At 39.8% G+C, this 27167-nt stretch overlaps 1 protein-coding gene across 7 annotated transcripts in view; it reads right to left on the reverse strand.

Moving 5' to 3' along the window:
* The window catches only part of JMJD1C (jumonji domain containing 1C), a 314652-nt gene that overhangs the window by 38947 nt on the left and 248538 nt on the right, over positions 1-27167 (reverse strand). For all 7 annotated transcript variants that reach the window (XM_027835065.3, XM_027835066.3, XM_037905088.2 and 4 more), the window contains 10 exons: positions 25484-25608; positions 24308-24451; positions 23994-24186; positions 22227-23905; positions 16949-17121; positions 14303-16515; positions 10760-10961; positions 7491-7705; positions 6841-6993; positions 1251-1340 (listed from right to left, as the gene is read on the reverse strand). In XM_027835065.3, coding sequence (XP_027690866.2) covers positions 1251-1340; positions 6841-6993; positions 7491-7705; positions 10760-10961; positions 14303-16515; positions 16949-17121; positions 22227-23905; positions 23994-24186; positions 24308-24451; positions 25484-25608 — 5187 coding nt within the window. The remainder of the gene's footprint in view (positions 1-1250; positions 1341-6840; positions 6994-7490; positions 7706-10759; positions 10962-14302; positions 16516-16948; positions 17122-22226; positions 23906-23993; positions 24187-24307; positions 24452-25483; positions 25609-27167) is intronic.

A 27167-nucleotide genomic window follows, 5' to 3' on the forward strand; every position in this document is an offset into this window, starting at 1 on the left:
GTGGAGACATGTCTTCACAAAGAAACGTGATGCTCACCCCTTCCTGGTTGCTATAGTCAACTCTTACCAACATCCCAAACTGGCATCTCTGCTGCAGGAGAACCTGTTCGAGACCCACATGGAGGCCCCAGCCCCCAGCAAGGTCTTCTACCAGCTGATTGTCACCCAGAAGAAGGTGGGTGAACAAGGGAGGGTTAATGGTAAGACTACTTATCAGTTAACTATATAACCATTAATATTTTACATCCCTATTTAAAACACTACATTATAATGCATATGCATAAGGGGACAGAACTGAGAATATGTAGGCAGTCGTAATGTTGGCATTTTCTGAGATGAGTGCTTCACCTGGCAACTTAAATATTTTTAACCAAATTTTGGTATGGCATGTGTGTGTTTGAGAGTTAGATATCTAAATCTGTGAAGTATGCTTGGATGCCCTAACTTCCCCCTGAAATAATACCAAGCAACAACCATAAAATTATATTTATTATGTGTTTGGTTGTCCCATTTAGAATGATTTTACTTGAACTGTTTAAAGACACATTTGATTTTTAATTTTTTCCCCTTATGGTATCACTAAAGGGCAGAGTTAAGGTTCTTCAGGTGCCCCAACTGTATTAGGTATTCCATTAGGTATTTATTTTAATCGAAAGTCTGAATTTTTGGGGTTTACAATGCTTGTTTGGGGGATAATTGAAACATTCTTTTAACCCTAAATTATACATTCATACTTTCAACCTAAACTGCACCACAATAGTTACACTATCTGAGAATTTTCTACTTTTAAAAAAGTTTATTAATAATTTCACTCATGAACAACAAATAAGAATCCCAAAAAGAATGTTACCATGTAATGTTTCTATTATTGGAAAGCATATAATATCAACATGATTTTTTTTTAAATTTTAACTTTTATGGTCAGATTTACTAGTACATTCTGACTGCTTTAGACAACTCTGGAGCAGTGTAAAGCAGGCAATGTGTAAACCCTACTTTCCCCCCATCCCCGACCTCCTGTCCCCTATATTTCCCCGCATACACATCCACCAACTCTCACCTCCACCCTGTCCTCCATGTTTCTCTGCACCTCTCCTACTCTGTCCTCCCCATTTATTTGGTGAGGATATATTGTGCTACAGGTAGCTTTGAAAAGTAATTTCAGAAATTACTAGAACTTCTATTTAAAATTAATGCAGACTTTCCACACAGAAAGAAATTATGAATAAATTGTTTTTATGTGATCGTACCAGAGCCTGGAATAATCTGAGTTGGCATCAAATGCTTGTGATCATGAGGCTGTCCTTTCACACATTTCATCCAAGCATATAATTCTTTATCTGTAAAACAACAACTTTCCCAGTTATTTTATTTCACTTGTGGCTTTATTACTTAAATCATATCATTCACAGATATTCCCAATCCATTGTTTAGAAGCCTCCACATCCACACTCCTCTGCGGTTCTATACTGGTATTTTGTATGACAAACATTTTGTTTGCAACCGTTTGACAGAAAAGACAATCAGAATGGAGTTTTAATAAAAATAGAAGCAAAGACAATAGCATCCACAACACAGATCCTTGTCCAAGTTTCAAAGCTTATTCATTTTATTATATTTAGATCTGTTATTTTTGCCTGAGTAAAAATCCATCATACAGTTGCCATTTAGGCAGTTAAAGTTATCTCACTGAACAATTCTAACGTAGTCTAGAGGGATGAGTAGAGAAGAGCTTGTATTGTCAATATGTCTGCTGTTACAGTAGCACATAGAGGCCCTACTGATGGGGGCCCCTTTTAGCTAGGCACTGTACAAACACATATTAAGTCAAAGACAAAGGGTGAAAGAAGAAAAAAAAAGCCAAGTCAGGGAAGTGACTTGACACTGATCTGCTGTGTTATCTTGGGCTGAGATGGGAATGGAACCCAGTCCGGTATTCCATCTACTGTACCATGCTACCTATCTTTAATGGATGCAATCTTCAAATCTATTTTAAATTTTGCTCAGCTGTAGCAATGTATGTTGTATGCCCCAAATAGGCAGGCTAAGAGACATGTTCAGCACATTTAAAGCATGTTTTCCTTACATTATAAAATTTATAATGCACCAAATACCTCTCTTTTCCTGGATCTTAAAAATATTAAGCATATACCCTTACAAGTGAAAGAATTTTGTAAGTCACTTTATAGGACAACTTTAAAGTATACAATTTTAAAACAATCATGTAGATATCATATACCAAGAACAAAATATGACTATCATATAACATATAACCCAAAACATTTACTCAAATTTTATCATTAGCATATTACATGTAAATTTTATAACTGACCTTTCAAAGAATACATAAAAACTAGAATTAGGGAAAGCCTTCCCCTAGTGATATCTAGCAAAATTTGTATATCAGTTCTAGCCTGCACCCCAATCCCCCAATGAGCTCTCTGTGGGTGGACAGGTACACAGAACCCCAGTGAAGTCAACAGAGCATCCCATGGGTCCAGGGGGCTGTGCTGAGCTAATTACAGAACTGGAGGTTATTCCTGGTCATAGTACAATACTCAAGTATTATGCCTAAAGTGCCTGACAGCAAACCTAAAAATAGAACTAAATCATCTCTTTTATTTTATATAGCTCTATGTGTAAAGACAGCTTCATAATTGTGTATTTTCATAGTCTTTAATTTTGCACACATTTAATAGATATTGTACGACAGAACAATTACTCATAAGTTGTAGAACTAGTAAATGTTCAAACAGTGTTCTCAAAAAATAAAATGCTGACAGACATAGCACATTTTGGACAATTCTAAAAATAAAATTTATGTTTGGTTATGCGGGCTGTAGACCATGCTTTGCTCCCAGAGCCAGGAATACAACCCAGGAACCTGGATACCTAACATTCCAGTATCATCTCCCAAATAGTTGCATAATCCCCTGGCAAACAGTGTGTCATATCTCCCTTTACAAGATTGTCCACATAAAAGACAACTGCCTGTTTCAATCACAAATTACTCCTATAACTAAATCAGAAGAGGTCTGAGCTGCGGAACTGACTGTTGTGGGTTCAAACCCTGTATATACACATACATACACACACAGACAGAGCCCCCTTTTAAATTAGTGTGGAATAATTGCAATCGTTGAAATGATTTTTATAGCAAAACATTGTACAGTACTTAGAAGTGAATTTGGATGTTCTGTTAATATTTGATTTATTGTTGTATTTTTAGTGTTTGTATTTTGATTAATGGGAGGTCAAGAACTGCATGGGCCATGGAAACTGAACTACCAGTTCTCTTAGAGGAAGTCTCCCCTTCATAACCAGACTTAGGAATGTTGTCAGGGTCGTGCTGTGGATAAAACAGGATTTCTCACTAGGGCTGTCCAGCCAACTGGTTAAATGCAAGTCATTTGCAAAAATGCAACTGAGCTAATTAAATATTTTTCATGCAATGTCATAATACTTGGCAACTATGCTTGATGGTGCCAGGAAAGACCTAAGAAATGGCGATGGGATGGACTTTTGTCTGTGCAGTGAAATGGAAAAAAACCCACTGACTTAAATAGAACATTTAAATCTCTGACATTTGTGGCAAGGCTGCCCAAAACCAACATACGTTCTCCATTACATTCAGCAACTGTAAAAACAAGCAGTGGTTCCAGGAAAAATAATGTAATATGAAGTGGTATCATTTGGACAAAAACATGTGTTGCTGAAAGTTCTTGATGGTGCCAGAGCACAGGTACAATACATAACCAGCACACCATGTATCACCAGAAATTGAACTAGAGAGAGAAGCCAGCATACTTCTATTTTAGCATATATTGAAGGACGATATGATAACCAGAGAGAAAAATTTCCCAATGCTATCAAGACTGAAAAGAAGCCTGCTTCTGTATATTGCTTTTTAAACTTTGTGACTTTTTCTAGACTTTCCCTGGATGTTTAAAATGTGTACTTTAAAGACTGTTTTAATATGATTTACCCAACTTCCATGATGTTTCTAACAATTCGCAAAGGCCTAAGCCAAGTCAGACAATATGCACATACACAGAGGCCTGGACAGCTAAGAAGAGCCTGTGAGAAGAATCAGCATAATAAATGCTTTTAGAGTTCAAAGACACCTACAGTAATTCATTACGAAGAGGAGCAATGCCCCCTGACTCTCCTTGATGTTTTTTTTTTTTTTTTGGTTTGGGGAGAGGGGGGCATTTATCAATAGACACATGGGAGTTTATAAATAAATATTCATAATAACTGAAGCACTAATTCTAGCTGGTTAAGCAATGCAGTTGTACAAGATCCTTTTAAACTCTTAGGAGAAAAATATAAAACTTTCTCTACTTAAATTCTGAAAGAAATCTCAGATTAGGACATTTATTAGCAAAATATTTGGAAGATGTGTGCTTCAGTAGCTACATGATACTATTGTAATCCTTTTCCTCCCTCTCCCCTAACCACATTGCCTGCCATAATTTGTCACTTAAATTGTAAACTGTTTGAAGAAAGGAACACATCTTTATCTGTCTGGAAAGTACCAGGACCATTTATGAATACATGAACAACCATCATCATCATTATCCTTGCTCTTTTCCATAAAATACTCACCATTTTTAGTAACTAGGTCTACATTCTTGAAACAAGAACACTGGAAAAATATTAATATACTACAGATAAAAGTAATATCAAAAGTAATACCAGAGCAACAGCCAATCAGTGGTGCTAACAAAAGCTTCATCAATGCTATGACATTACTCATTACTTGGAGTAATATTTAAAATGGCAGCATATTAGTTTAGACAGATCAGGAAACAAAACCACCAACCTATCTACTGTTTTTCAAACACAGCTGTTTTCAGAGAAACCGTACTACATCAGATTCATTTGGAACAGTTACTACTACTTTCCTTTTACTAATAGCAGAAGTGACATGGACTTTGATGAGAACTTTGGAAGCATCTTATTACCAGGGCAGAGGAGGAAGCCCTCTCACCCTGCATCAAGGGACTGCGTGGAAGCAAGTTTTTTCAGTATTTATTGCCATTGAAGACATTGTGTTACAGCGATCCTGATTTTATTTATTTTTAAATGATATTCTGATAGGTGAAAATAAGTTGGTGAGACAAATGTAGGTGTATTCTATTAATAATAAATATTGTATCTGTCACTTGTATGGTATTTCACCCAGGAGTTTGTCTGGCCACCTTGGGAAAGGAGGAGGAAGCCATTTCTAATAGCTGCCTAACAGCTCCCTCCTTAAGGGTATTTAGGAAACAATGCCAGAGGCAGCTGCCTTAATGGCTCTAGCCCAGTCACCACTTGTGACCATGGTGGCTAACAATAGGATCTTGACTTTCTAAAGTTATGTCTACATTAGAAATGCTACAGTGGCACAGCTGCAGCACTGTAGCAGTGTTTACACTACAGCATTGGGAGGGGTTCTTCTGTTGCTGTAGTAAATCCATCGCTCCAAAAGGCACTAGCTAGCTTGATGGAAGAATTCCTATGTCAACCTAGCACTGTCTACACTGGGGCTTCGGTTGGCTTAAATACATCTCTCAGGGGTGTGAATTTTTCACAATCTTGAGCGACATAAGTTAGATGGACCTAAGTTTTAAGTTAGGGGAGGACTAAGAGAATGTGAATTTGTTCTGTTCTCTTTCTTTAACTTAATAGGAAAGCCTAGCTTAGTTTATAGCAAAATGTATGATTAGATGAGATGAAACTAAGCATGAGTGCAGGCTGTTCATTTTAAAATCCTTTTTCCTCTAATGCTTTGTTCCAACTACAGTGTACTCCCAGTTATTCAATCAGCATGGGGGGGGAGAGAGGGATGGATTTTATTTACATAATTGAGAGAGCAAGAGAAGCAGCGCAGAGAACCCTCTCTGCAGCTCTGCTGTCAAGGCCCTGCTCACTCATTCCCGTGACAGCAGGGATGCAGAGAGGGTTCTCTGCGCTGCTGCTTTTTCAATTATTGAAGACACAAGGTCCAGGGGGAGGCTTCAGTCCTAGTGAGGCAGAGACCCTTGGTCAGGATTCTGCTGTGCTCCACCAGGACCACACTCTTCCCTGCAGCTTGTGCCCACTGGGATCGGGCATCACTGGCCCTGCGGCAGTGCAGGTAGCCCTCTGCAGCTTTTCCATCACTGCCCCATTCACTCACTCCCATGATGGTAGGGCTGAGGGCTCCCTGCACTATCAAAGGAGCCATTCATCAGCAGGGTGGCCTCTCCTGCTGGCAGGGGTCTCTGCTTTATTATTCATGCTGGCATTGCTGGGGTGAAAGAAGAGATTTTAATAATGTGGAGGTTCAGATAATAGGGTTTTAGAAAATCAGGAGTATACTGTACTACATAAAATTATTTTCTTTTAAGAAGGCTGTTGGTCTGTATCACTGGTCAGAGGTTCCCAAAGAGAGGATTCAAGCAGGTGCTCAAATCAAGACAGGCCTTCATGGTAACAAGTGGTTAGCATACATAGGGTGGAGCACTGGGGGTCCCAGTATAAAAGTGGAAGACTTACAAATTTCAACCTTGAGACAGGTAAGGGCAAGAGGTCTAAAATCTGGAAGGATGTGTTCAGAGAAAGCAAAAAGGGTAGAGGGTCAGTTAGCTCCATAACTGTGACAGCTGCTTTTTGGAAGGGCTGGTTTTACATATTGTCATGACAAAGGTGAGGAGGAAGCTTTGAGAAATAGGAAAAAGTTGTGCTTTATGCAAAAAGAATAGCAGTTATTGGTTACAGAAAGACACCGAACCTTCTGGAGCGGCAATTCTAGAACATGTTAGAATAAACAATACAGAGAATGGTCTGGTTCATATAAAATTATAAACTGACCTCTAGAACTCTTCCTTTCCTTTGCTTTATAACAATCTAAGCAGACCACAAACCCACATTTTTGGCAGACCCAATGAATGTTAAACAACGTGGCTTCACATGCATCACACATCTCACGGACTCCTCTCACTGCTCTCTTCCAGGCAATTTTGGCTGAAACACAAAGTAAACAGAACAGAAGTATCAAAATTTAAAGGCAAACATCTGTAAACTGTAGCACAGAAATGAATGTTCATCTAAAAATACCAATCATAATTTTCCTCTCAGAAGCAATTACAGAAAGAAAAAATCCAAAACTGATCCTATATTCATAAGTCTTCAATATGCACAAATTTGACTTTATTATGACTATTATGTAGCAAAATTCAGTGTTAAGAATCAATATTTTTGCAAAATAAGAGACAAAATCAATGACAAATACTAACTAGCAAATTTCTGTAGCAAAATACAGAAATAATTATTCCCTCAAACAGGATGTTTGGCACACACAGACAGACAGACTTTCTCAATGCACAATAGTGGCAATGAAAGGATTTAGCATGCAGCTACATTGAATATATGGAGGAATCAAACAGAGAAGCCTAAAACCTGAGCTATAATCTTTCATGTAGAATTATAGAATAACACAAAGAATATTAAGATTTCCTTACCATCTTTCTTCACCCAGGACATGGCTGTTTTCTCAGATGTTACTAGCTGACAAAATTTATCCCCTATGATGTCTAAAATGTATTTAGAAGTCTCTAGGTCCACTTCATCATCTTCATAATTGTCATGTGTCCACAAACTCATTGCATCATCATCATATTGGTCAGGAGAAGAGAAACCATCTATCCTAACAACTCCATTCTTACTAAAAGACAACCTAAAAAATGGAAACAAATAGTTTAACTACATACCTCATCATACTTTACACTCTAAGCCAGTGGTTCTCAAACTAGGGCCGCTGCTTATTCAGGGAAAGACCCTGGTGGGCCAGGCCAGTTTGTTTACCTGCTGCATCCACAGGTTCGGCCAAACACTGCTCCCACTGGCCGCGGTTCACCACTCCAGGCCAATGGGGGCTGCAGGAAGGGCAGTCAGCACTATCCCTCGGCCCGTGCCGCTTTCCGCAGGCCCCATTGGCCTGGAGCGGCAAACCATGGCCAGTAGGAGCCGCGATCGGCCAAACCTGCAGACTCGGCAGGTAAACAAACCGGCCCGGCCTGCCAGGGGCTTTCCCTGAACAAGTGGCGGCCCTAGTTTGAGAATCACTGCTCTAAGCTTTGTTTGCTGTTATTAAAAACCATTTTAACAAACATGTCTGCATGCAAACTGCATATATTGTGCAATACTAATATAAAAGAATACTGACCAGGTTAATCAGGTTCAATCTTTGCACTAGCAAACACATATACCCTTTCTTTCCTCCTCCCTATCCCCGCATTTTTTTTTTGGAACACTTAAGTGAATCTGATGTTCCATCAAGAGAGGAACTAATAGTACTGGCTTCATCCAAGCTTTCTTCCACTGTTTTGTCAATACCCCTTCATTTTTGATCTGCAATGCCTCTTTTGTTTCAATCTTGTTTCCTCTCTGGAGTGGAGACTGATAATTGTATGAAACTGAATTGTTATTTTAAGATGTAGATTAAGAGACTTGGATGAAACCAAATTGATATTTTCACATGACCTAAACCAGAAACCTCAATACAAGTCCTCCAGAGTTGAAAAAAGGCCAGCATTAATTTTAAAGCAAACAGGAAAAACATGTTTTCTGTAGAACAAATTCTGCTGCTACAAAGTTCAGTTTTAAGAAGAAATAATGAGGAAATTCTGAAGCTAAAGAATAACTGCTCAGATAAATCTCTTGTTCGATCCAATTTACTTTACTTTAACATTTATCACCACATAAGCTGCTAAACTGATGCTAATGTAAGGCATTTCTCTCTTTTTTTTGCCAACAAAGTTTTGGTCTAATTCATTTCTCTGATTCTCACAGGCTGGCTGACAGTGATCACTCAGTCCCTGACTATTTTCTGTATATTAACACTCCTGCCAGCCAAATGAAAAAGGATCTCAAAACTGAACTTTCGTTTCTGTATGGCAGCACAGATCATTACTTCTACGCAACCAGGTCAGCTAATTTCTTACCTTTGAAATGCCTAAAATTTGTATGGTGTCCCACTTTGGATCATTTTAATTAAAAAAACATTTAAAATATTTTCCAAGTAGTTGTAATGGTCTCTCAGTAAACCTGTACCAAAGTAGTATTGCTGAACAATATAATCCCTTATAATACAGAATATTTTACACTACTTTAGTTATAAACAGATACATATATGAAGTATTTTAATAGTATCAGCATCAGTAAAACTCAGTGTCCTACATTCAGAACTGAAGTGTAATTTATGACCACTGTTACAGTATCAAAAAGGATTCCCCCCTCCCCACCACACACACCTTAATCCGCAGGTAGCAAAAAGAATCCATTGATTTTATTACAATAAAGCCTGATAAGACTCTTAGCAGTAAAGCAATCTTGATTTTAAATTCAGATCTCATGTCTATGGTACAATGAAAATAAACTCCACTGATACTACAAAACATTTAAAATTAAAGCTTTTTAAATTAAATGATCGAATTTTAAAATGGTAGCAAAATTGTTCTATGTTTTCACTTAACCTCCAATACTCTCTTTCCCAAGGGGAAAAGAACAAATCTAAGGAGAACACAGACTTTTAGTAAGCAGGTCATTGCTGTGTATGTATACTTTAGTACAGAAAAATATTTTAAGTCCAACACTGAAGTAATTTCCTTATGGTCTTATAACTACGGCCTTGCTTACATTACCAAAATCAGTCTGTGTAACAGCAACTGAGTATTCAAATTACTATTGAATGAGTCTACATTGGTAAGTATTGCACTTGTTCAAGTCAAAACACAGTTTTGCTCTACTTCCACACTAGCATTTGTGATACAGGAAGGCCAGGGGGCAGTGGTAAAGGGGAAATATATAAGCCCTAGGCTAATTAAGGCGTGGCTCCCTGTAGACTAGGGAGGGTTGCTACAGGTTAACTGGAGCACCTGTAGTCAATTAAGCCCTGTCAGGAACCTAATAAAAACCCCTGCTTCAGGCAGTCGAGGAGGAAGGAGAGAGGACTAGAGCTTGGAGGTGTGTTGTAAGATTTGAAAGACCAGAGAAACAAAGTAAGGGAGACCCTGCCCCAGCAGGGGTGGGAGACTTCCTCCCCCAGCGTCTAAGGACCGAAGGTTCCCCACCCAAGGGGGAAGTGGTTAAGAACCCACAGGGGTTGAGAAGGGCTAGGGCTCAGCTTGAGGAACAAACCCAGATCCCTCCCCCACTTCCCTCCTCTACCACGTTCCCGGGCCACTAGCAGGGACCTTGGCGGCCCAAGAGCAGGGGCAAGGGGTGGCGTCTTAGCCCCCCTGCCAAGAAAAGCACAGGACCCACCATACTAACATCAGCCATCTAGCCACACATTATATTGCACCAAGTGTTGTACAGTGTATTCTGGGCATTCTTCTTCTACATTGGTAGGCCAAAGGCAATTGTAAGAAGAAGGAGTCAAATTCTGACTGTTGTTTAGGTAAACTCCCATAATCATACCCTGAGGGGTATTACTAGAATTGAGTGATGTGTGTGTGAATTCAAGGCTCTTTCCCACCAATTTAAGGACAGATTAATGATTTCTCTCTCTACTCTAGGCTAGACTGAAGAAACACTACTGCATCTTTTTTCTGCCTCAGGAAGGCTGGTTAGCTGTTCAGATGTCTTTGGTATAATGCTGCAGTTTTACACAAAGCCCACCTCTTTCAACCTACAACAATGCCAATACACAAAAAGAACTGAGAAATAAACACAATTATAAGAAAGGGTTTTTTAAAAACAAAAACATTTAAAAAAATAGTGAACTTACCGACGAAAGTAATAAAATCTACAAAATACTGGCGAGTGAGTTGGTTCTTCACCTTTCTTACTTCTAATGAGTCTACATTCTCTGCATTTCTGCAGATTAGGCCCTATTTCAGAGCAAGAGTCATCCTGCAGAAAGGATTCTCCAGTTTGCTTCAGCTTCTTTACTTTGCGCCAGTCTTTTAATACTGAACGAGGTATTCCAGCTGCAAAAACAACAAAAACTTAAGGCAAGAGAAATTTACAAATTATCTATATGTTGAACTCAATAGGAACAGTAAACCTTCAGCATTTCCGAAGTCAAGCTACTTTTATTTGATGCCTAACTTTAAGCATCCAAGTTTGAAAAATTTGGGTACAAATCTAACGTTCTGTAGACCAAACTGCTGTTAACCATTTTATTGATGATTTACATAGCACATATGTAAACCAAATGTACTTTTCTCTTGTATTTGGTATGTCATTTTGGTAGATATTCCACAGAAAAATGCAGCCACAACACATGATAATTCCAGGACGGTAATGGGATTCAATACCAAGAAGAGTTAAATACATATGATTACTTTAGTGCAGTTCTATTTAACGTAACTGGAATTTAAACAATTTGCTAATTATTCACAAGGAAGAACAGAATACAGCTCACTGGGTTTACCGGGCTAACAGGAGCAAAAAGCAGTAAGAACTTATTTTTATCATTTAACTCAGCAGATCTGAAACTGAATACACACACAGGGAGCAGATCTGTTGAGTACACTGCTGCAATTTTCACAATCACATTTCAAAGTAGAAACACAATTTAAATATACACTGCTGTTTAGCCGATCTTTCATTGTAATAACTTTTACAAGCAGTGCTCTGGTGCCAGTGTGCTCCGGCACTTTTTTGGGGAGATAGAATGGTGTTCCACTACTTCGGACAAGGGTGCAATGAAGAGGGGGGTACCCTGCCCCACCCCACACACACACTTTTGGTTGGCTCTGAGTGGAGACCCAGCAGCCACTGCCCCTCCCCTCCAGGCCATGCCTGAGATAGCAGCATAGGCAGCCCCATGGCTGGGGACCCCTCTCCAGCTGGGGCACCTGAATCCCTATCCATCATGGGAGCCCATGCCAGAGTCCTGGTGCTGCAGGCTGAATGGACAGGCCACAGCACTTCTCTGAGCACCCTGCCATAAGAGGGTCAACAGCTGGGGGATACTGTGCAACACCAGGGCCTCCCATGGAGGCTGGGAGGTGCTGGGCGTCCATGAGGCATGAGGTCCTGTGTGGCAAGCTGCCTGCATTGCTGTCCTAAGCATGGCCAGGAGCAGAAGTGGCAGCTGCTGGACCTTTCCTAAGAGCTGGACAGGTGTGTGGAAGGGAGGCTTGCCCCTCTTCATTGCAACCCTGTCCCTACATGGTCAATGCAGCTGGCACCACTTTTTCCCCCAAAGGCTGAGAATGAGGGGAGTGCCCTTTACCACTGTATAGGCTGAAGGGTCCTGGCAGGAGTATAGTGCCTCATCCCAATCCTCCTCCGCTGCCCGTGACTGAGTGAACCCATAGCATTGTCAGCAGGCTCCAAGGGAGAAGTGAGTTCTAGCACCTCTTTTTTTAGGATTCAAGCACTGTTTGAAAATGGAATTAGTTTTATCTGCACATAGAGATGCGGTATCTATCGGTGCAAATTGCCTTTACTCCTGAAAGTCCATATCCTGTGGAAATGGGCAAAACTTGCACATTAGATACTGGATGGTTCAAATGTTAGGGTGCTAACATAGGACTGCGGAACCTTGGATTCAGTTCTGTTTCCCACAGATTTCTTGTACAACTTTGACAAATCAGTGTGTCTGTGCCTCAGTTCCCTATCTATAAAATAGGGATAATACTACTCCCCACCTCACAGTCTTGTTGCAGAAATAAATACATTAAAGACTGTGAAGACTCTGATAATAATGTAACAGGGTCCATGTAAGTACCCCAAATGGAAAGATATATTAATATCAAATACTAATCTGTTAGAAAGACCATGAGGAGGAGGATGAAGATGATGACTGGAAGGAACAAGACCTACTATTGCTCAGCCTCCCCTTCCCTGAAATCACAGGAAACTGATGCTATGGGATATGTCCATATTCTAATGCAGAATACTTTGTGCTACAGGGGAAGGTAATTCTTTTAAGTCCCCAGTTATCTTGCAGATAGAATACTAGATAAAATACGAAAGGACTCTCCTGTTTAGCCATCCAATCCATGCCCCTATATTAGTACACGATTGTCCTCTACACCAAACCCATAAATGTTATCTCTTTACAATAGGAGGATCATCCAGCACTAGTACAACTTATGCACAAATGTGAGATTCAACTTCAGGTCCTGAATTAGTAAAAACTGAGTAAGATCTAGAAAAAAACTTGAAAGTTACATTCTCTTTGATCCTCCCCTTTGTAAAAAGATTAAAATTAAAGAAAAAAGAAGTAGACTAAGTACTGTACCAGCATTTGATCCAGTCCACAGTATCTCCTACAGGTTGCGGAACTGGCAACACTTAACACAAATTAAACCTCAAACAATTACAGAATCTTCCAATAATATAAGGTTGTGAAACTGAGAAGCCAAGAAATTCAGATAAAGATTCAAATCCATCCTTTGTACCAGCTTAATAAAAATCTTATGAAACGTGATTTAACGGGGGACTTTCACACAAGACCAACGTTGTAAGAAACTGACAATTTTTTTTCTTAAATAAGAAATTAGACATTCATAAGCAATAAGATATATTTTATTTCAAACTTTACTTAAATAAGGTCTTTCCTGCTTCTAGACGAGTTTCTATTTCCTGCCAAGTTTAGTCGCAATCCAGTATCTCTGACAATACCACACCATCCGAGTCAAATTCCAAGTTTATTCTTCATTCCCTTAGATAGAAAGGGTGGTACCGCAGTAGAGGCAGTATGCTCAGCACCTGAGGAGGCGGACTACAAGGGGCTCTCTCACACTTCTCTCTAAAGTACCTTTTTTTTTTTTTTACCCCAAATGTAAAGCCACATCAACAGAATGCCCTGAAGAAACTGCCCTTAGTCTTCTTGTCAGAGGAAGAAATAAGGTATGGCAATAAAAATGACCCCTCAGATGGAAGCCCACCACCCCCAAAATACAGATGTTCACATTGTCTTGGGCTGAAGTTTTTATTTATTTTTTAAAATTGGTATGACTGACCCAAGTGTGACTGCAAACATACTGGTGTTGACACTTTATGACAGAGCATGTGTACATCAGTTTGTTTACTTTAAATTGAGAGGCTTATGTACATTTTCAAACCAAGAAATAGTTTGTGCTAATACATATATACACATAATAAAAGATGAATTTCTCAAATTAAAACATTACAGATGGGGTCGGAATTGGTGAATCTGCAGGCCTACCAACCTCTGACACTGCCCCTTTAAGCTCTATTCTCATTCAGGTACTATCATATCACAAACCCTCCATTTATTAATAGTATTGTAATTCACAAATGTCCATCTATTTTCTTATCTTTTCTAATTCAGATCAACTGATATACTTACTGCTGTTACTGCTGCTCTGTAACTTCAACTTGCTTCTTTCTTTGGCACTCCTGCTAAGAACACCATTGGGTTTTACTTCTTCCTCTGTATCACCTTTTTTCTTTTGCAAATCATTTTGTTTCTTTTTGTAAGTTGGCTTAGGCTGCCGTTTAGTCCTTTGCTCTGACTTGCTCTCACTTTCATCAGAGTCTCCACATTCAGAGCCAGATTCGTAAGTCCTTTTTGCTTTTCTTCTTGTGTGTTTATCTTCTTTCACAAATTTATCTGCTAGGATTGTACTATCTATGTTATTTTGTAAATCACTAGATGTAGAAGCTATTAAATTGACAGTACATGGTTTAATAATTTCTGATACATAATTCCCTGAATTCTCTTTTTTATTAGTGTTTTTATCTTCTTCTGAATGTCTAGTAAGCCAAGCCTTTTTCAGTTTTGTGTGGTAGTTCAGCTGACTTGTCTGGGAAGCTTGCCCATTGCCTACACAGTTGGCTTTGTTTATTGTATTGCAGACAATAGTACTGTCTAGGGAAATGGAGGCTGGAAATGTCTGATTTTTCACAGTATTGGACTCAGTCTCACTTGCATTACTACTTTTAAATTGAGCTGCAGCCAATGCTGCCTTGTGCTTTTTCAAATGGATAAAATCAGTTGGGCCAGAAAATCCAGAGTTGGGCTGAACGGCACTTCCTGTCTTGCCACTGGCTGGTGTAATTGGACCTGTGGTACTGACCTTGCTTTCTTGTGTCTGTGCCACTACCTGACTTACTGTTCTAGAGGAGGTACATTCCAGTGGTGTGCAGGCCAAAACTGTGTTTGATAAAGAATAAGTCACTTCTGAACTACCCCAGCTTGAAACACCGGTAGTTGTGGCTGCAGATGTGGTTACATCTGTTTTGGTACTGCACATTATAGTTGTGGTAGGTGTGACAGAACTGGGAATGCTGCCTTGTGAGACAGACGGAAAGTTCTTTTCATAATGTGTGTGTGTAGTCTCTGAGTTCATATTTGGCAGAATTATTCTTCCAGTGTCTCTGGCTTCCACGGGATTTACGCAATCTGTTTGATTTGTCCCAGTTGAAGAAGACCCTTCATTAACTCGATCTTTGGAAGCTGACTGCATTACTGGCATACTATCATATTTTGTACTAGAAGGTGGACGTACAATGACAGATGCTGTGGCACATTGCGTTTTTCCACTGGTTCGCTCAACATGCCATTCAACTTTTTCATTGTTTGGGGCATTATTAGATTTCCAAATATCTGATAAATTCTGCTCAGAAGTGCTTTTGTACATTGTTTGCGCTTCCTTAGGTTCAGGTACTAAAGTTGGTGGTTTTTGTAATTCTTGGATTTTGCCACCAGCATTAACTGGCTGCACTGGTGTTAGGGTTGGAGGTGAAAGACTGCTATAGCTGCTTTCCTTTCTCTCCAGGTTTTGATGAACTGGAGGGTGAAACACTGGTGCTCTGTGTAAGGCAGGCATACTTCGGAGAGTATTTGAAGATGAAACTGACAACTGAGTAGGGCTTCTGCAGTCATTTCTAAAAGAATTTACAGAGTGAGATGTCACTTGATGGGAAAGCTGCTCTGTTATCTTGCTTACCGAACCTTCACCCTCTGGTTGATGCTTAATCAAAGGCGGAGGTTTTGAAAGAGATGAAATAAAAGAAGTGAGAGACTGGGGATTAGCTGCTGTTGAAAGACAACTATTCTGTTTATCGACATACAAACTCGAAACTTCCTTAGATGGGTAGGATCTTGGTGGTTCGTTCACTACGCTGTTTGACAAGGTGGTGAAATAGTTACTTTGTGGCAAACTCTGTGGTGCTGAATGCTTGATTTTATAAAGTTCTGACACAGAACGCTCTGGTTCTTTGTCATGTTTCACTGCATAGCTTTTGGGGCTAGAAGATGATAATGGCATTACTCTAGAATAATTCTCTCTCTCACCCTCAAGAGCCTTGATTTTAGCTGTAAAAGGAGCAACTTCAATACTCTCTTGAAGTATCCGTCTATGTTCTTCTTTATATTTGCTTAGACGCTCTCCAGTCTCTTGAGGTGGCTTCTGCAATTGACTCAACATTGGGTCCACAAAATGTCTGTGCAAATGACTCTCTTTTGCAGTCTGTGTTCTGCTATGTTCCAGATCAGTCTTTAGAGGTGCAGTTGTAACAGAACGTAAAGGTTCAATAAATGCTTTCCTCTCCAATTCTCTGTATGAAAGAAGTTAAAACAGATTAAATTTTGTTACAAACGTACTACAATATGCTAACAGAATTTAAGGGACCCATCCTTCAACTCTCAAACAAAATTATCTATTAACGCAAAATAAAGCTGATGAATTTCTTTATTCTGGGTAAAATTTTCAAAAGCTTCTATGTGCCTTAGGAATTTAAGTCCCATTGAAAGTCAATGCGCCTCAGTTCGAAAATAGGATTTAGGCACCTAAGCCACTTCAGCTCTTTTGAAAATGTTACTTATTATTTGAAAGCATATTTTGTCACACTTTTACATATGCCAGGCCATGCATTTTTACAAGTGAATTGAAATGAAGGTAAATGAAAACAAGCTACTGAACCTGACAGTCTCATATTGTAAACATTAGCTTATACATCAGTTTAATGATTTAGACAATGGTGAACTTACTCTTTGTGATGATCTACTATATTTTTGGACAATGGTGGACTAGAATGTGTTGTCAATTTGAGTGGCCGATGCGGATCTGCACTGGATGGTCTTACAGGAATGTGACTCAGTAACCCAAGACTGTCAGCTGAGGTCACAGGGGTGGGTTGGTGTAACCAAGGGCTGGGAGTATTCTGTTAACAGCAACAAAATCAGACTTCAAAGTTATCACAGGAACTGAAGCACAGCATCATCATCATACCTTTTCTTAAAATCTTACCAACGAACAGAGAGTAAGTTATATACTTTACCACTACAAATCATATACTTTTTTCCCCCAAGTTTTTGAGGCATATTTGGAGAGAGTAAGGATATCTGAGTATGCCATTGACTTGGTTTATAGCATATAAAAATGTTTACATTTTCCACATGTATTCTGAGATAGGTTTGATTCTCAAATATCGAGCTTGATCATTTTACTTCTACAATTTCAACTCAGGGCCTCTCTTTAAACAACTTCCTTAAAACTAACAAACCACTGACAGTTTAATAAGTATAAGTTCAATTATTAGTTAATTTGTTGAATGATCAGTGTTCAAATATTTTCTTTGAAAATAAGGTTTAATATTTCTTGGGACTATCTTTCAAGTGTAAATATAAAACAAAAGAATAAGCCTTCCCTTTTCTTACCATTTTTCTCCATGCTACAAATGATTAGCTATGGATAAGCCTAAGCAACCTGTTATATTTAGCCAAATTGTTTTACACAACTCAATCACACAATTAGTACAGTACTACAAACTATGTTAAGGAAATCTTAAGGTTGAGTAGCTAAGTATTCAAAAGTTAGGAAATACAAAATTTAAGTGTGAATATACAATTTTAACTCTACCTCCTTGCTTGAATGCATTATGATAATCTTTATTTGAAAACTAGCGTAGGCTGTATTAAATGAAGTTGATAACTTATGTAAAATTAATGATGACGTGTTACCTTGGAGACAGAAGTGTCTATGATAGAAACATTTTTATATTGAAATATAGCATAAGATGTCGTAATTAATAATTGTATCATAATGCACACAAGGGAGTAGATTTGCATGTGAAACCCTTAATTCTCACTTCCTGACTTCTGAGCACTTCACTATGAAACCCAAAAGGTTGCTTTAACATAGTAATGTTTTTGAGGAAATCAAAAAAGGTCGCTGAGGCCTAAGGTCCCTGTAAGCTGAGCAGTTGTGCAGCAGCCTATTTAGCACCACACAGACACTCAGGGAACCTGCCTGGGGAAATGACCTGGCCAGGGGGAAGGGCACCACTCCCCCGGCTCCAACCTAGCCTGGCCCCCAACCTGCTGTGACCAGGGGAGGGGCGACCCAGCCCCGGCCCGCACTTTTCGCGGCCAGGGCATCCCTCCTCCCAGCCCCAGCTCTGCTGCGGCCGGGGCACCCAAATCTGCCACAGCGCACCTCCCCCCGGCCCCAACTCTGCCACAACCAGGGCACCTGAACCTGCTGCAGAGCCCCTCCCCTGGCCCCAATTCTGCCACAGCCCGGACCTACTGCGGCCAGGGCACCCCTCCCCCAGCCCGGACCTGCTATGACACCCCTCCCCTGGCCCGGACCTGCCAGGGCTGGGCCACCTATCTTGTGGCCCCAGCCCTGGAGCTGCCGCGCCGGGGAGAGCCACCTCTCCCTTTCCCCCTCAAGCCCAGGTTCTGCTGTGGGGAAAGAGAGCTGGGGGGTCCTCTCTCTCCAGCAGAGCTGCAGAGCACCCTCCTGCACCCCAACCCCCCCATCCCTGGCCACACCCCAGAGACTGCACCCCCAGCCAGAGCCCTCACACCCCTGCCCCACAACCCTTTGCCCCAACCCTGAGCCCCTCATCCCTGGCTCCACCCCATCACATCACCTCCATATTGGTGCACATAACAAAATTCATTCCGCACATGGGTGGGGAAAATTAGAGGGAACTCTGGCTGGGGCTGTAACTAGAAGACAACAGTCAGCACAAAACAATTGCTGTTATCAATATAATTAAGAAACTGAATACCTGCAGACCAATAGACTTCAGAGGCCTAAGTGAAATTAGTTTATTTTTCTATACCTTCATTACAGGTGAAGCTGACAGAGACACCTACAGTTCAGATTGCCTTCCTCTTTCCCTCATGAGGCCTTTTTTTTAACTCCTTATGACTTGGCCAAACTTTAATCACTTGATATTTTCCAGCCAGGTATCTGCCTTAGACTGAACTATTTGGAAAAAGGCTCAGCTACAATAGTTCAGCCATTTCTAAGAATGAGTGTCAGAAAAAGGAAGATGTTTTGCCCATGTTAAAATATTCTTACACAACCACTGGGAAGCTCAAGCACCTACATGTTGTGAGGTAGGAACTTAAAATTCGGTAGGGAGGTTGCCCTAGTGTTAAGGACTTGCCTTTTGCTACCCCTGTGAAAAGCATAATTAGACTGTAATATAAGCCTCTGAAAATCAGATTGTTCAACAGAAGTTTGATAAAGACTGGAAGCATTGCTCTCCAAAGGTTTCAACTGAACTGACCACGTTCCTACATCCAAATTGAACCGAGCATGCTGCATCCCAGGTGGCAGAGGCTGAGCAAGCCTTTTCACGCAATTGCTACACCTGGTTGCCAGGGGACACTGTAGCATCAGTCACTGAACTAAGCAGTGATGCTGTTGAAACCATCTCAATCCTTCCTCTGCTAGCACTCAGGAAGCATGAAGGAGAAGAAATAATCAGTCTGACTCACATGCAAAGGGGTGAGGAGCAGAGGAGGCAGCAGGGAGAGGTGCCAGGGTTGTGTCTCAATAGGAGCAGGGGGTGAGGGACAGAAGCCAGGAGTGTACATGGACAGGAAAAGAGGGGGACAGTGAGGAACACAGGTGGACAAAGGCCAAAGAGTTTATAACCACTGGAGCACACTTCCCTACAGAACCTGGAACTGAACCAGAGTTTTTTGAGTCTCAACATTCCTCTGCTATCTACCAAACAGCTGTGAAATCCACTGGCAAAATGAGTGTCTTATCCCCTTAACAACGTAAGAACATAAGAATGGACATACTGGGTCAGACTAATGGTCCATCTAGCCTAGTATCCTGTCTTCCAACAGCGGCCAGTGCCAGGTGCTTCAGAAGCAATGAACAGAACAGGACAATTATCGAGTGATTCATCTAGTCTGAGCTTCTGGCAATGAGAGGTTTAGGGACACCAAGAGCATAGGGCTGCATCCCTGACCACCTTAGCTAATAGCCATTGATGGACCTATCCTCCATGAACTTATCTAATTCTTTTTTGAACCCAGTTATACTTTGGGCCTTCACAACATCCCCTGGCAGTGAGTTCCACAGGCTGACTGTGCGTTGTGTGAAGAAGCGCTTCGTTTTGTTTGTTTTAAACCTGCTGCTTATTAATTTCATTGGGTGACCTCTTGTTCTTGTGTTATGTGAAGAGGTAAATAAGACTTCCTTATTTTCTTTCTCCACACCAATCATGATTTTATAGACCACTAGCAAAATCATCTCTGTTCTAAGAGGAACAATACCAGTCTTTTTACCTTTTCCTCAAATAGAGGCTATTTCATACCCCTAATCATTTTTGCTGCCCTTCTCTGTACTTTTTCCAACTCTAAAATATCTTTTTGGAGATGGAGCAACCAGAACTCACACAGTATTCAAAAGGGTAGGTTTATATAGCAGCATTAGGATATTTTCTGTCTCACTAGCTATCCTTTTCCTAATGGTTTTTGACTACTGCTGCACATTGAGCAGATGTTTTCAGAGAACTATCCATGATGACTCCAAGATCTCATTCTTGAGTGGTAACAACTAATTTAGACCCCATCATTTTAATGTATAGTTGGAATTATGGTTTCCAATATGCATTACTTTGCACCAATCAATATTGAATTTAATCTGCTATTTTGCTGCCCATTCACCCAGTTTTGTGAGATACCTTTGTACCTCTTTTCAGTGAATTTTGGCCTTAACTCTCTTGAGCAATTTTCTATAGTCTGCAAACTTTGCCATCTCACTGTTTACCTCCTTTTCCAGATCATTTATGAGTACGTTGAATGGCACTGGTCCCAGTACAGATCCTTGAGGGATTCAGCTATTTACCTCTCTCCACTGTGAAAACTGACCATTTATTCCTTCCCTCTTATCCCATAACTGCTTATTTTGCCTAGGAGCCTTTGGTGTGGGACCTTGTCAAAGGCTTTCTGAAAGTCCAAGTACACTATATCCTGGGCACACTATCCCTGGGAGAGGAGAAGCCAAGGGCACACTCAGAGTCTGCTCTGCAACCAACAGGGAATGAGATGCCATTCCCTGGGAGCTCAGGAGAGGTGAGAAGCCATTTTGGAACAGTCTGCAGCGAGCCAGGGAAAGCAACACTGGCTGTGTGGGGGGCTGGTGACTCCCAGGTCCGCATGCAGGGTTCCTTTCGAGAACTGGCCTTTGGGGACCTGAAAGCAAGATCCCTCAAGCTTGACCCTTTCCCTCTCCAGAGTGACTCCCAGTTTATAGAGTTTTGGTGGGAAAACTTTCCTCAGCCACGCTGAGGAACCAAATGAATACGGGGCACTACGTTTTTGTAGCCTCTCTAATCTCCCTGAGCATTTCACAATCACCGTCACCATCCTGGTCAGGTGGTCAGTACTAGATTCCTCCTGCCTCTCATTATTCAAGCATGGAATTTCTATTCATAGAGATTCTATGGTACAGTTTGATTAATTTAAGATTTTTTTAAAGTCTTTGTAGTATCTGGTCCCTGTAGTGAATTGCTACCAGTTACACCATTAACTCAAGTGGTAAAGTTTTGCGCTGTGGATCTACAGGTCCTAACCTTACTGATGACCCAATATAGTTCCACATGATGAAATGTTTATATCTTTAATCTGTATTTTAAAAACCGTAGGAAGTTATGTACAACCACTGCGCCCTCCCCACCCCCAAAACAGCTATGTTAAAAGTCAGTTAAAATTAAAAAGTCAAGCATGCAAAAGCTAGAAAAGGCCAGAATGAAGGTTGCCAATGCCATCTTAGTTTGGTCCCCCTATTCATGTGCATTATGAAACCGTCATCTTACTGGAACTTACTTACTCATACTTCTATGCAGTTTTGCCAAGAGCATATAAGAAAAAAAAAATCATTTTCATGGACAATGGACAAATATTGGGAAATGGGCTAACAATTATTTTTGTAACCACTGTACTTGCGCATACAGGCCAGTGACCTTAAAGTACTATTAAAAGTAATAATTAAGAAAGCAGAATCACTTACCCTTCTTAAAGAAGCCTCAGCATTAACAGGAGTTTCTGGATGGACCCATTTAGAGGCGGGTAGACCAAGTCCTGAGTAAGCATGTGTTCCATTTGGATACTGCCAAATAATTGGATAAAGTCCTATCTGATTATATGAAGCAGAAGGATGAGCTTGTCCAAGAAGATGTGGAGACTGGTGCTGTAACATCTGCTGCTGGTGTGCTAATGCCAAATGGCTTAAGCTGCTGGCATGAGCAGTCTCTAGTCGTGGATGGCCACCTAATAAGGAAGCTGTAGGCACTCCAGGTAACACTGCAGGAAGTAGATGAGGGTGATGAACAGAATGGTGAGATGCAGTACTAAGAGAATGAGTGTTAATAGCAGATAATGGAGTCTGATTTGAAGACCCAGTTAATAGATGGGGTGCACCACTTAATGCAGGATGATGGGTGTTCGGATTTAAACAGGTTCTGTGGGATGAGGAATGAAGAGGATAATTATGCTGATGTAAGTAAGGTGAAATGTGATTAGTTCCTGTTTCTTGACCAATAAGAGTGGGATCCCTGTATACTGTGAAATGTTCATTCTTGTCAATAATAAGAGGACTTTTAGTAGCTTCTAATGCACTAACTCGAGCTGGAACCGGATGAAAACTAGACCTAGGCATATCATGCTCAGTTTTATTTGCTGACCTTGATACTCCAGTAACATGGCTGTTCTGATAACTAACCTTTGACTTCACAGTATCAGGAGATTGGGTGAGTTTAGGCTTAACATCAGGTGAAGAATTTGACTTTGTTTTAGGATGATCAACTGAAGTACTAGATTTTGACTTCATAGCATCAGAGGCTGGACTTTGTTTATGTAGTTTACCCTCTTCAGCTAATGAAACTACATTTAATGAAGACACAAATGAGCCATGCTGAACTTTTTCTTTTTCAGGATTTAAATGTTCATTTACTGTCGTTTTCATAATCCCAGACTGTATCAAATCCATTTTACTGACATCGCTAACCCAACTTTGATCAGTTTCTTGTTTTCTTACTTCTAGAAAATTTACATTTGTAAATTGATGTTTTAAATTGCTGCCACAGGACGCTATTTTCTGAAGTTTTTGCAACCCAAAGGTACTTGCAGCATTTTCCTGGCTCTCCTCATCAGAATTGGTTTCAGTAGTTGCATCACCTCCACATTTTGGTGTAGGAGGCCTGGGTACAAACTGCTCATTTGTTAACAATTCCATAGTATGCCGATTTTCTACACTGCACTCTTGAACATGTGCATCACTGGCACTCTGACTATGAAATTTCAGCTGCTCTGCTGGATGGAGTGATTTTTTTTCTTGTAGGTCTAATTCAGCTGACTTTGGTCTTTCTGCATCTTGATGATTTTTATCTGCTTGTATTTCATCCCATGGAGACTGCCTATCTATTAGTGTCTGTTCCTCTACCCCCTCACTACTCTGGGATTTTCCTTCTTCTCCATTTATGTTTGAAGTGTTCTTGCTTTTCAACTCATTCTCTGAATTTTGCTCTGATGAAGAATCTGTTAATCTTTTATTTGAATTTTCTGAGTCACTGCTCTCAGAGTAGTCAGAGATATTGTCTGTCCGCAATCTTTTCATACTTAGTTTCTTTTCATCCTCTTCGGGTTTTCTTCTTTTACTAATAAAGTGTTTATGTTTACTTTTGGGATTTTCTGTAGAGGAGAAAGAAATTATTATTATATTTTTAGTCAGGGACAGTTTTAAGAATTTCTCCCCCTCCCCTTTCAAAAATGCTCCTACCTCCTCGACCTATATAATCATATTTTTCTTCCTTCATCTTCTCCTCGTCAGGCATGCTGCTATCTGAGCCTTTCCTTTTATTTGGACGAGCATTCCGTTGTTGATGGTGCTGGTGAGAGTTCTGTTTTGGTGTTGCAGTTTGGGAATTCATGGCTGGTCTGGGACTATTTGCTTGAGCACGTGTATAATGCCCCTAAATATAATCAAATAATTAATTCACCCAACATGATCCTAATTAATCTGTTTAAATACAGATATTCAACATTTACAATAAACCAAAACATCACTTAAGTAGAAAAAGAAAATATATCTACGTGGGCTGTGTTGCTGTTCTGGTTGGAACGAGACCTGCGACGTGATGTGATGCCAATATTTTCCCCTTTCAACAAAGAGTGAACAACATCATCTAGAAAGGTCATCTGAACCATAGAAGGATCAACATTCTGTGGTTCTAACACCTAGTTTATTAAAAGAAGAAGAAATCCATAATTAACATGTTTATAAACATAGTCTACCCTATATTTCCTACATCAATGTTTGTGCCAAATACATAGTTCATATGGTACGCTGAAAAAGTATCCAAAGGAAAGCCCTAGTTCATCTTGACAAGCTAGCCTGTTGTAAGACTTCTCAGTGGAATGGGGAAGCAGCAAAACCCAAGCATTATCATTTTGTGTTCAAGTTAACAGTTTTATTAGACCACTATTACATTGGTTCCTTTTTCCCACAAGCTGACAATGATAAACTGAAAAGCGATCAAACTCTTGTTAGAGGATGACCATTAAGCAAGTTTTTAAAAACTGAATACAATCTGGCTATAAAGAGAAGATGAAAGTAACTGGTGAAAGAGAATGGCAAAATGCAGAGCAAGACAACAGATTCATATAAAGAAATTTGCAAGTTAATTACAAAGAATTTGAACATTAAGTTAGACAAACTTGCATATTGACATTTGATTCTGTTGGTCACTTCAAGGAAGACAAGTCATTTACTATATTAACACTAATTCAATACTCCCAGGTTTCTCTTGGAATATAATTCTCCATTTTGCCATGAAAATCCTTGTTTTAAACTTTTAGGAATAGTACCAACTGCAACTGAAAGCTACTAAAATAAATAATTAATATCACATGACTCAAAGAGATTTTAACTGCTTCTGAAAAAGTTATCGTTACTGGAGTGATAGGAGACAAATTTGAAGCAGAGCCGACATTAGAGACTGATTCTTGGTTCTAGATATTAGAGACTGATTCATTTTAAGCATTTCAATAATCAGGTAATGATTATATAAGAGAACCTAAAATCTTAGACGTTGGATTTATTGCTTAAATGCACATTGTTTAAACACAACTTTCAGACTAATAAGGGATATACTTGTACCCATTTGAAGAGAACAGCATAATAAATCTAACACCACCACAACACTTAAAAAAATATCAAACATTTACATTGGGCATAAAACTTTTCTGAATAAGGGTCAGAATATTTACCTGGTCATTCATAACAATCATAGTGCGGGTAAAAAGATCATGATGAGTAATTATACCAGTGAACCACTGGGTGGCAGAATCCTGTCTGTATACTCTCACTCTATAGCCGTTTAAGGAATATGGACCTTTAAAAGGAAAATGTTACAGAAAAACATTGAGAAATTCAGCCAAAAAAAATTTTTTTTGATCTTGTAGCATTTATAATACAATGCGCAGGGAATGAGTAACAAACCAGATGTGTATCTAGCACACTGGCCAACCAGTGCATTTTACTTCTGATTCACAAAGACATTTTGGAATACATGGGAATGTTTAACATGATTTGGTGATTCTAAGGTCAACTATGCGAATGTTTTCAAATAACGGTTTTCTTATCTTACTAACACTTGCTGCATCTGTAATGACAAATCATGAAAAAAACCGAATCACGAAAGGTAACCATAGAAGAGTAAGCTGAAAGGCAAGAGTGTCACAGCAGATTATATGGACACTGTTGAACAAGCTGATCACATGCTCAGATGCCTTTTCAGGAGAAACAATTTAGATCTCCTTGTTTGGGTTCTGCAGCTGCCAAGTTTCTCCATCACTGACCACAAAGTTTATTTCCACTGAGATAGTTCAGAAAAGCAAAGTCTCTTCTAGTGGCCCCATAACAAGCTGCAAAAAAATGGAAAGAATTGTGTTCTATTTTAAATGAATGATTTAACGTATATTGCAGGGAGACAAGATTTCAGATTCATAGACGGAGGCAGAAATTGTACTCATTCCTAGAGAAGGAAAAGATCTTTCCAGTTGTGTATCATACAGACCTATTTCTTAATTAACGTGGACGCTAAAACTTATGCTAAGCTTCTAGCAAAAAGACTGAGTGTCATTTTGCACAAATAGTTTCACCCAGACCAGTCTCAGTTCATTGCTGGCAGGCATCTATCTGATAATCTCAGAAGAACTCTGAATTTGATCTACAATGTTAATTCTTGAAATTCTTCCTGTGTGCTTCTTTCTATGGGTGCTGAGAAAGCCTTTGACCGGCTGGTGTGGGAGTACTTCAACAGATTTTAGTAAAGTTTGGTTTTTGAATTCAGTTTTGTAGAGGCATATTGGTCCTGTATACTGATCCTTAAGCATCTGCTTTGGTTAATGGCCATCAGTCATTGCCTTTTAATTTGTCTAGGGAATGACACAGGGTTGCCCTTATCCAACTTGTTGGTTGCTTTGGCAATAAAGCCATATGCAAATAAGTGTGAGAAAATCCACTTAGTAAAGGGCATCAAGACATTGTCTGGATTAGAACAGAAAACAGATTGTATGCTGAGGATGTCTTGTTATATTTGGAAGATATGTATCATTTTGATTTAAAAAGATGTTGATAAGAAAACAACCCAGACGAAAAGATGGGATAGGGATTTGGACAAAGAAATTGAGCTGAATAAGTGGGTCTGTATGTGTGAATGGAGATATACATCTTCAGTTTGTGGGGCTCAAAGAATTTTTTTTTTAATCAATTGCTGTATAGATGGCATCTGATGCCACATTTTTGCTACTAGGGAGCACTCTGTTGGAGGGGCTGCAGGAAAAGGGGACCATAATCACACATGTGGTGCTTGTGTTCAGGAATTAGATGATTTGGGGAGGAAATTGTGAAAGATTTATCTTATGACAAAATGCTGGCTTTGTAGAGACC

This window comes from Chelonia mydas, chromosome 7 (genome assembly GCF_015237465.2).
Source record: "Chelonia mydas isolate rCheMyd1 chromosome 7, rCheMyd1.pri.v2, whole genome shotgun sequence".
In the NCBI taxonomy this organism is placed as follows: domain Eukaryota; kingdom Metazoa; phylum Chordata; order Testudines; family Cheloniidae; genus Chelonia; species Chelonia mydas.